Source organism: Pelodiscus sinensis, chromosome 7 (genome assembly GCF_052426305.1).
Source record: "Pelodiscus sinensis isolate ZL-2025 chromosome 7, ASM5242630v1, whole genome shotgun sequence".
NCBI lineage: Eukaryota > Metazoa > Chordata > Testudines > Trionychidae > Pelodiscus > Pelodiscus sinensis.
In genome coordinates this window covers 28,301,258-28,312,937 of record NC_143058.1, presented here as the reverse complement: position 1 = coordinate 28,312,937, position 11,680 = coordinate 28,301,258, and the positions used below count along the sequence as shown (strand labels likewise).

At 39.8% G+C, this 11,680-nt stretch overlaps 1 protein-coding gene across 1 annotated transcript in view; it reads right to left on the bottom strand.

Moving 5' to 3' along the window:
- Window positions 1–3,742: 3,742 nt before the first annotated feature.
- The window catches only part of LYPD6 (LY6/PLAUR domain containing 6), a 74,670-nt gene continuing 66,732 nt past the window's right edge, over window positions 3,743–11,680 (bottom strand). Inside the window, exons 4-5 of the mRNA XM_006125633.5 lie at window positions 6,978–7,108; window positions 3,743–4,866 (exon numbers count right to left, since the gene is read on the bottom strand). Coding sequence (XP_006125695.1) covers window positions 4,705–4,866; window positions 6,978–7,108 — 293 coding nt within the window. The 3' untranslated portion in view covers window positions 3,743–4,704. The remainder of the gene's footprint in view (window positions 4,867–6,977; window positions 7,109–11,680) is intronic.

Below are 11,680 nucleotides of genomic sequence, written 5' to 3'. Positions count from 1 at the left end.
GGCCCCAGTTTGCACTGCTTCGGGGGAGCACAACCGTGAAGAGGCTGCATTACTGCGCTTTCCCTGTTATAGTGCTGCTGGTGAGTACAGGGGCAGGTGCGGACCCCTGCTACCGGCTCTAGCCCTCCAGCCTCACTAGTCTTCCCACCGGCTGCTGGCCAGTGCTTCCTGCCTTGCGGGCATGTGACCCCTCATCCCTTACCCCTCCCTACCCCAGTTGCCACTGCAGCCAAGAACTCCCAATCCTAAAAGGGGCAGGGTGGCCACTGTGAAATTCTCTGTGGGAGCAATGAATGTCGTTCTGGTCTTCAGGAGGTTCTTCCTTTGCTAACAGGACCAAAAAGAAGCAAACGAAAGACAAAACAAAGTTTGCAATTATTTTCTAAGAGGATGAGGTGTGGTGAAAACCTAGTGAAAGAGCTAAAATAATCTAAACATTTTAAAATACATACATATCAGGCAAATAGAGCCCACTTTCATATTTAAAAACCTCATTTATTTACACAGTGTACAAAATTTACAACATTTAAAACTCAGATATTTAAAAAAGAATGCATGTTATCCAGAGCTCAAAAATAAATATGTTGAATCTCCATATTTATATGCTATTAAAATATCATATGCCACAGGCTGGCTGGTTCACTGGGAGTTTGGAGAAAGAAGAGAATTATGCAGATTCTCAGTAAACATTGTTTTCAGATAATTTAAACTTAAAATGCTATTATAAATACATGTATTGTCCACACTGCACATTTCCAGTAACACTGACTTGTGCTGGCCAACCCCACTCTTATCTATATATAAACAGAACTGGTGGCAACTTCATTTGACAGTTCCAGCTTCTCCTTGTAAGGACAAGACTGTGCTCCTTGCACACCTGCAAGTGCAGTGATGGGGATTGGGTTAGAGGAGCTGGAGCTACAAGACAGAAATAGCCTGACTCACGCTATCTAGGCAATAATGAAGCCATCAGAATAATATGGGTTAGTGTTGGAGAATATGATTAGCTGTATCTGTTACTCATCTTTCCAAAGCATGTACCTAACACAGCCTTGTAACTGCTCTGGCTGGAGAGCATTACGTGGTTCACAAGCCATGTCTCTCAGCCTAGCACTCCCTTGATATGAGATCTGCAAAGTGGCTGAGCTGCATGTGCCACTGGGAAGAGGCTCCCAGGGCCCACTTGCATATGCAGGTAGAAGTACCATGCCATCTTTACTTCTGCACTGGTGCTGGTGTTTGCAGAGTTGGAATCCCAGCCAGCAGCAGCTGCTCCCCAGCTGCCCAACTCTGAAGGCAGCACTGCCACCAGCAATGGTTCAGAAGTAAGGGTAGCAGTACCATCCCCCCCTATAACAGACCTGAGAAACCCCTCAATAACCTCTTTTTGAGTGAGTACCCCATCAATTATAGCACTGACTTTTCAAACTTAAATAGCTGAAATCATGAAATATAGGATTTTTAAAATAATACGACTGTGAAATTGACCAAAATGGACTATGAATTTGATAGGGTCATACTTATGTCTGTACCTGCACAGACACACTTGACTTTGACCATGTGTCATTTAACTGTACAAAAAGCAAATACAAAGCCTTTTATTCAATGCTATTACTAATAAAATAGAATCCTTCCCCAGTAAAAAAAGGTTAGCCACTATCACAGCATAGTCAAGGGGGCTCTATTTATCTAGCTTATCAAAAATGTTGATTATATTTAGTGAGGCTTCAGCAGTAACCTAAAAATATAACCCTGCTAATCAACCATCGAAAACAAAGTCTACAGAATAAAGTATTAAATATAGAGATACTCCCTACCTATAAAAACACTAACCTTGCAATCTCAGTAGCCAACCTATACAGCCCTAATTCCAATGAGAGTTGAGAATGCAAAGCAGTTTACAGGACTGGGCCTTAACAGCCTCAGAAAATCTACTCAAGAGGGGACCAATTTGTGTAAATGAGGGCCACACCATTAAATAGCCAGGAGCATGCCTCCACTGCATTAAAATAGCAGATTACAACCACCCTTGTAATTAATGCCAGGAATGGGAGAGATGGTCGCTGGAATTAGAGATCCACATATTTTACTCTACCATAAAAATGATGCAATTGGATGGAAACTCTGAAATTCCATGGCTTTTGATCAAAAACCATGACCATTTGTGAATGAAAATTGGCCAACTATGACTCAATTTTATTTGTAAGTAAAAATACATTTAAAAAAAATAAAGCTCAATTTTCACACTGAAAAATGTCTAAAAATATCTGAATTTTCACAAAAAAGTGTGGGGCCTAAAGAAGGAGAGTTCAGCAGAATAGTGAGGTTTGCAAATTTTCCCATAACAAAACTTCTCATATAATCCTAATAGTACAGATGTGTAGCGCAAAAGAATCTATTGGTCACTACAACTAAGACAAAAGCTTTGTTCACTGGGATCAGTAATGTTTAGCCATTACTGACATTTCAAAGAAAATCTACTGAGTTAGTGTTTGTTGACAATTTTATGCCCTCAGAAAGCACTTTCTTCTCAAATATTTCTTTTTTAAAGAGATCACTTGTATTCCAGCAATATTTCCTCCCTCTATAAAATACATTTTATCACATAATCCTTAGAGCATAAACCTGTATTATAATTTGATAAAGTGCAAATTATCAGTTGATTCTTGCTAACCCAAAATAATTCAAAATGTATCATTACATGGTTGTACAATCTATCAAAGTTCCACCCAGAGTTTGGTTTTTTTTATAAGTTTTAAGTAAAATTAGTGATGGAAACCTTAATTTACTATTGACCTTATAAAGCAAGTTAATCTTTTTTCAACACAGGTGCAAAATATTATAAATTATCATAGTATATATTACAGTATTTCCCAATCTTAAAACAACTACCCTATTAGGATGAATTGGTTTTAAGAATGTTTTTTTTTTTTTTTTTAAACAATACATTACACTCTAAACATACCATACAAAAATAAATATTGTATAAATGATTTACATGTGATATACACAACAATTGGTGCAAAAAATATAGCTAAGACTAGTAAAAGATTCACTCTATATTCTGGTAGTGAACAGAAATAAATGATGTTTTCTTAGCCTTTCAGCATATAATCATGCACTACGATGTGTTTTTTGTCATGTAGCTATTCAAATAGTATTTTTATTACCGTTTATACACTTTGACATATACTCCAATTTAAAGATCTCAGGTGTAGTCCAGCAGTTTTTTGGTATATATAATTGTCACTGAAGTCAACAGGAATTTGGAGAGTGGGAACATTGCTGCATCAGTCCTTAATTTTGTAGGATAGGTCGAACCTCTCTAAACTGGGACTCTGGTCCAGCAACAGCTTACAAGTCTAAGGGTATGTCTACACTAGCCCCCTAGTTTGAACTAGGGAGGCTAATGTAGGCATTTGAAGTTGCAAATCAAGCCCGGGATTTAAATATCCCACGCTTGATTTGCATCTTCCCGGCGGGGTGCCATTTTTGAAATTTAGAAGTCCGGACTAACTGCCCGCGTCTACATGCGGCATTAACCCGGTAGTTTGAAATAAAGCCCTAAATCAAACTACCTGTTAAACCTCATTCCAGGAGGAATAACAGATAGTTTGATTTAGGGCTTTATTTCAAACTACCGGGTCCCTGCCGCATGTAGACGCGGGCAGTTAGTCCGGACTTCTAAATTTCAAAAATGGCGACCGGCCGAGAAGATTGAAATCAAGCCCGGGATATTTAAATCCCGGGCTTGATTTGCAACTTCAAATGCCTAAATTAGCCTCCCTAGTTCGAACTAGGGGGCTAGTGTAGACATACCCTAAGGTCTTTAGAATATCTGAGGTTTGATTTACAAAATGGGGTATGATGTCATTCTCTACAGAATGGAGGAGTTTTGATAAATAGTAACAGCATGCTCAGCATCATATCCAAACATTTTCAAGTCAGATGTAGAGGTTTCTTCCCCCACCAAGGTTCTCATGCAGAAAAAAAATATTTTCACTATTGACGGACTGCTTCATAAAAGGTATCTGTGAACAGCTGAAACTTGTTCAATCTTGCATTGGACCAGTTCTCCTCCAATGATACTCTTTTATACTGGTAGAACGCCATTGACCTCATTTATATCATGTAAGTGAGAAAAGCAGCAAACCCACTGGAAGTTTGTAGTGTGTAAAAAAAAAATGGCAGGGCAGGCATCTAAAGTGGAAAGGTTAGATTAGCTATTGTGAGGTTTCCAAACCAATCAGGAAAGTGCTAATGAGTGATATGATAATCAAATTATTCTGTTTCACATCAGTAAATAAATACCCCTCATGAGAGAGCTTCAAATAAGCAAATTATATGATTCCATAGCTGCATTTTTTTAAAACAAATATTACCACTTCATAGAGGATGAATTTCAAGGATATTCCATGTAGTAGTATATATGGGTGACCCACTAGCTTTGAAGAGATTTCAGATGTATTTCTATTCAAAAGAAAAAGTGAAAACAACTGGGATTTTTCTTCCCTTCAGGAGACTACACTTCAACAATATTTAGGTGCAGTGACAACCAAAATCAGCAAAAAATAATTAAGAAGAAATGAAATTTTGGGAATGTAACTGAAATATCATGATTTTGAAAATACATTAAGATAACATCACATATTGACACTAAAGTTTTCATCCCATTATGCTTTTCCAATAACATGAATGGCATCACTATGAAGTGAATACCAACAGGAGACATGATGTTATTATAGATATATGTTGGGAAAGTCTTTTTGTCTGATTTATAGGGGACGTTGTTGCAAATATTGCATCAGTTGCATTTCTGGGTAATGGCAAGTTGCAGATATTTCCTTCACAGCAGGAAGTACAGATCTGAAAGAAAATTAAAAAATCTCGTTCCGTAACTAGGTTATTCCACTTTTGAAGATACTCAATATCTCAGTATAATTAATGAGTGGATTTATCATGGTATTGCCAAACCACCACATTGGTCATTCGGCTTGTATGTTATACCCCGCCCCCAACTCCTTGTCTGTCCATGTACATTGTGAGCTCTTAGGTTTGGGGTCTGCCTGGCACAATGATGTCGCAATCTCTGGAGGGGCTCCTAGGGATTACTAGTATACAAATAACAGTATGGTTACACAGTCACCCCTCCTTATTCTGAAAAGGCCTGGAGATGCTGAATTTGTCTGGGCTGGTATTAAGAATAGCAAATTTGGAGTCTGACACAAAATGGTGTGGTCATGAGAGCTATCTAGGACAGGTGCATGGACTGGACAGTGACGTCTGGCATTGGGAAGGCTGTAGCATTCAGTTTGAAACAAAATACGCTTTGCTCAGATCAGGTCATTTAATACTCCTGTTTTGACTATATACTTACAGAAGAGTCCATGCAATATGTAGCATAACTTTCAGAAAATAATCATGTATTTATCTAGGCCTTTCTAGGTGCCCATCACCTGTTATCTAGGGCTAATATAATACTGGAGAATTAAATACACCAAGGTACATGTTCTATGTAGACAGCTGATTGTGAACAAATACTATTCAAAGGCCTGAATTCTGAATTACATTAAGACCCCTTTACATTATTCTTACATCATTCACAAAGGAAGCAGAGAATTTCTTCCTGGGGCTACTGCCCGATGCATCAATATTTTATGTCATTTGGGAAAACGTATCCAGTCAATACTAACACGCTCATCTACCTCTCCCCCTGCCCTTTGGGCACTGGAGGGATGAGTTCTTAGTCACCAGCATGTCAGCATGGTTCCTGAAGAAACTGTAATGGTATGGACCAAAAGAAAGGCGGGAGGCCAGAAACAAGTCAGATGGAACATGGTTTCCACACTGGTGGCCCAAGCCCCTGTGAATAGTAGGAGAGCTGCTTGTTTGTCCCTGCTTCTTTTGTCCCTCACCATCACATAATAATGTACAGGAGAACTTCACAGAGCTTCATGTGACCTCAGGCAGGAAGCAACGCTATAGCTGTAAATGGGCTAGACTACCACAGGAAACAAGAATTTGAATAGGAATATACTACTGGGACCTAACTGTGTCAGGAGTTTGAAATCTGATTCCCCTGCCCCCAATAAGACAGCTTTTTAAAATAACCCATTACTGATCAAATTAGAGGATGCAGTTCAAGCATGGAATGTCTGTTCCAAATATTTTATCCAGTGTAGCATAAAGAAGTCACCACATGATTATAGATTGGTGGGTACCCTGACTATGCCTTACATTGGTGGAGTCACAAACAAACAAAAAAACAACCCATCACTTCACAAGAGTATGTCCCCACTCATTAAAAAGCACAGGGCTGGAAAAAGCATAATTGTATACTCAACATTGGTTTTGCGTTCATTAGAATGGTTCTCTTCCCTGTGGCACCAGTGGGTCTTTACCATATCATCAAAAATGTCTAGCCATCTCTGTCTTTCATCATGCAGATCCATGATTTTAAATCCTTCATAGGGTGAGAAGATGTTGCTTTTTCTTGTGTTCATTTTTTTTTTGCACCTTTCAATCTGTGTATTTACTTACTGCTCCAAATCTTTTCTCGGTTATTATCACTTTTTACTCAGGCTAAGTTTCTTTTGACTTTACAGGGAGTTTTGTCACAGAGTAAAACTGGATTAAGGACTTCAGGGCTTGCTCCTATATTTGTAAAGGCAATGTTTATAGATCTTGCCTAGCTCTGCAGAATTCATGCAAATTATATGCACTCATTATTTAACACAGACCAAAATTCACTCAAATCACTAACTTCAGTGGGAGCAGGAGTTAACCCATAATCCTCTTTACCTCATAGTTCAATGGACACTTTTGTTTTAAAGAACGAAGCAACACAAACATAGCAAAGGACATGAATGTTACAATCCTGGGAATATTGTTCCACCTGTTATAGGTGTCAGACTTCTGGCTGACAGCAAAAGATTTCTGTACAGGTTGTACCAAAGCAGATTGTTTGTGCTTCTAACCTTGTATCCTTCATATTTTGAATCTATGCATCCAGTAGACAAACAGTCCTCTAGTGGCACACAGCGCTTGGTGACAGATATACTTTCTCCATTGGCTGCCAGTGTGTGTTGAGTGTAGCAGTATCTTGTCCCTAGAGAGAGAAAAAGAATTTTGGGTTTTAGCCAAATTCCATTTATAACTCAGACTTCATGGAGCTGCTCTGATCACATTCTGAAAATATGGACACAATCACTGAGTAAAGAAAATCATGGCAAAGATTAAAAAAAAAAAAAAAAAAGGAAGAAATATATCAAATTCCTATCCCAAATCAAATGGTAAATATATGAACACTAGTGTTGTAAGCTCTTATAAAGAGCCTCAGATCTCAAATCTCTGAAATTTTTCTAAGTTTTGATTCCTATCATGGATGAACTAAAGAGACCTCCAGACTTTGAATACCCCAATATGTATCCAAGTTGGGAAAAAAAAATCAATAGTTCAGGACTATCCCTAGTTTATAGCCCTGCTAACTAACAAAACTTGTTAAATTCACACCAATTGCAGGAATTCACCACATACATTTTATCCCTGGTGATGATATTTTATACTCCTTAATCAAAGTGGATTATCTGCCAGTAACTTGGTATAGAGGCTTTTCTTCCTCAGAACTCAAGTCACTGCAAATAGGAGTCATCCTTCCCATAGTCCATATTCTAGACAAATAATTTGAATGCCTGCTTTCTGTTACTGGCTCTGCCACTGGTTAGCTGTATACCCTTGGGCAAGTTCCTATACCTCCATTTCCCTCACCTATGAATTGGCGATTAAAGCACTTCCCTAGTTGTGAAGATTAACTAGCTCAATGTTTCCCTAACTTTAGAAAGCTAAGCCCCCTTGCCAAGGACATGCTTCACTATTCCTACAGGTAGAGGACAGAGGGGAGGGTTAAACACCTTCACATCTTAAAGATGTATCCATCTGCAGCACCGTCCTTTCTCCTAGCCAGTCCTTTACACCCAGCTCCCCAAGGTTTATGCTACATAGCAAGGCAAAAGTTGAATTAAGCTATTCAACTTCAGCTAAGTCAAATGCATAGCTGAAGTTGAAATAGCCATATTTTCAAAATAATGTCAACATGGAGGACTTCTTACTCTGATTCCACTCTTCCTTCGACTTCCTATTGTGTAAACAGTGCCAAAAGCCAAATTAAGCTTTCTGTGCAGATGCACATTTTGTTATTCTGAAATAACGCTGTGTAGACATACCCCCAGGAAGTTGTGCCCCACACGTTAGTAAATGTTTCCTCAATTTTATGCTCTGCTTGGTAAGTGGAGATGGAGAAAAATGTCTAATTAAATTAAAGTGGATGCTCTTCTGCAACGGTTATCTTTAACTGGAAATGAGTCTTACAAACTTTTCACTTTTTAGGCATTCATCAACTACAAAAAAAAGCATTATTGAACTAACGTGTTATTAATTAACATGGGCAATAAAAACACCAGATGTTTGTCAAAAGTTTGGCCAGCTCTGAACATGAGTGGTGATACCCAGCCATGACAAACAGACTTGAACACTTCAGACATCTCATGGTGATGTACAGAATGCCTTTGCTTAAATTTACAGTCCCTACAAATGCAAGACTTTTAATACATTTTCCAGATCCTATCTTACTAAGAGGTCAGAGCTTAATTTTAACAGATGTGGAGAGCGCTCTACTCCAATTGAAAGTGACTGGACTGGAAAGAGACTCAGGCCCAGATCCTCATGCATTCACACCTAAATCTTATTGAAATCAATGGGAGTTCAATGCCATTTCGTACCTTTAAGGATCTTGGACTCAGCGCTTCACAGGATTGGACCACTAGAGTAGAATCCATCACCAATAAAGTGACAGAATAAGCCCTATCCATGTACAATTTAAGCTTCACATAAACCTTATCAGTTGCACAGAGCCTGTGCTGCCCCCCCTCTGCACAGGAGTGAAGTTCACCTTTCACATATATCAGCTGAAACCCCTTAATCTCATGTTTCTAGCAGATACCATATATAGTGCTCCCAATGGATCTCTTAATGGGGGTTTCATTGTGTTTCACAGAATTACTTGGGGCTGAAGAAGTTCGATAAGTGACAATATTTTACATTTTTTTGTTGGATAACATTCTAGGCAATAGCCAGTGAGTTACATGCATTTTTAGGTCATGTGAGACCTACCCTCCTCTCTTTCACAGGTCAGGAGCATCCCCTACAAGGCCTGATAGCCTGCTGAAAATCAGTTGGAGTTCAGGGGCTCTGTGGCTTGCAGAATTGGCTCCTTCGTAAGCAACAACTTGTGTTTCAGTATTTCAAGATACTGAAGATCAGATCCTTCAAAGCATTTAGGCACCTAACTCCCATTAAAATCAATGGAAGTTAGGTGCCTATGCCTTTGAGGATCTGGGCAAGAGTGACAGCTGAGAACACTTGGCACTTCCCAAGAGATGCTCAGAACCTTGCAAGACTTTCTTAGGGGGAAATCACTGCATTGCTTTCATTCACCAGCTTCCATCTGAACTTCCATTTCAAGGGGCGGCAGTAAAGTAATTTTCTTTTTGCATTCTAGCCCAGTGGTTCCCAACCTTTTCAAGCATACAAACCCCTTTTCAATCTATTAACATTTCATAGACCCCCCTCCCCAAACAATATAGCTGTTTTCAAACATTCCATTACTTGATAATCATTTGAAATGTATAGTAGTTCATGAAGTTCCAGGGCAGGAGGGTGGGGGGGGGGGGAAGGAAGAGGGGGAGGCGGAAGGCAGCAGCCATGCACACGCTGGGATGCAGCTTACTTTTGATCCCGTTCTCTGGATGCTAAGGGAGCACGGGGAAAGTACTTGCATGCCTCTCACACTTGGCTGATGTATAAGAGGCATGCACGGCATACAAGCACTTTCCCCTCGCTCCCTTACCATTCGGGGAATGAGATCAAAAGTAATTAAGCCATGTCCCAGAGCACAGGGGGACATCAGCCAGGTGTGAGGGGCATGCACAGCACTTGCATGTCATAGCAGGCACAGCTGAAGGGGTGGGGGAAAAGAAGAAAAGGAAAAGAAAGGATCCTATCCTTACTTTTACATTTCTGCAGACCCCCTGCAGTGCCCCCAGAGGTCCACAGACCACAGGTTGGGAACCATTGTTCTAGCTTTTTGTTATAGATTGCCTGCTTTCCCAAGCAGGATAAGTGCAGTCATCACAGCTGATACGATAAATGCATATCTTGGGTTTATATAGACAAGAGGCAACCCTTCTGATGAAGGTAAAAGTGGAATAGAAAAAAAAATCTACATTACAGTTAATTACATGGGGAGGAGAGAGCTTGGTATGCTGAAGCTGATAGTGTCACAAGTAAGCAAATGCGCTAATTGGCCTGTGTGATACATAAAGTTAAACCAAAGCATTGAAAAATACACAATGAAATTAATGTCCTTTATCTTTGCATCATCTCTTGATTGCAAAGGTATCCAAAATCATATGGAAATTGTTACATAACCAAGATCAAAACACACACCTCCTTTTCTTCAGATATGTGGCTTAGTTATAAGATCATCCCTAACCCCAGGAGGAAAGTATCAGATAAATTTATTACAAATTTTAAATTGTTCAACAATATTTTTTTTAAAAAATGTGATTTTTAAATTAAAATGGTCTCTTTACAATTTCAATTACTGAAGATGGAGATAGTAGAGCCACTTATAGTTATGGGTCCCAACCACTTTTCATGACAAGACCCCGTTTTCAGTGACTTATAATTTTGCCTACTTAAATAATTTAGGCTACAATTTCTGAACCTAAATGTTTGCCTCAGACAGGTGGTTTTGTTTGTTTGTTTTGTTTTTGATGTTTCACAAATGATGGTCCAGCCTCAATCATTTCCGAGAATTACGATTAGGGAAAGTATGTGTCTTTCTCCATGTTAAAAGAACGTCTTTCAATCATTCTGTCAGCAGGCTCTGGCACCTCTATGCTGTGCCATTTGCCATAGCCATGAAAATTCACCTAAATTTGATCAAGTTATCCTCTGGAAAATCTCAGTTTGCACATGCTCAGTAGATACTTGTTAGCATTTGATAGCAAGTTCTCCAAAGGCTCTATCTCCACTGAGAAGGCTCAGTCACTTTGCAGCTAGCTCTGCGCAACTAGAATGCACATGTCTATCCCCACGCAGAGACTGAGCACCCTGGAGTCTCGTGTGCTGTGCAAACATTTCCTTCCAATTGCTCCTCCCAACTGCTAAGAGCTGTGGTGGCGATGGCGATGGGGAAGTATCTTGGGAGAGAGGGAAAGGACCTAAGTGGGGATGGGCTAGGAGAAGAGAGGGGCAGAGGGACAAGAGCCAGAACAAATAGGAGTTGAACAGGCCTAGAAGAGAAGGGGTAGGGGAAACAGGTGGGGCATTGGAGGGGCATTGCATGGGAACAGAAGAAGGAGCAGGAACTGGGACTTTAGTGTGTTGGCCTCGGTCTACACTATTCCAGGCAGGTCAGGTTAATATATGCCATCCAGTGACAAAATGCATAGCTGGAATCAGCTTAACTTAAGCCGAGCCACCACAGCATCTACACTGAAGCTGATGGGAGCACATACTCCCATCAGCTTCCTTTATTCCTCACAGATTGAGGAGTACAGGATGCTGGGAGGGAGGGGCATTCAGTTTGGGCATCTACACTAGACCCACTAAAGGCAAC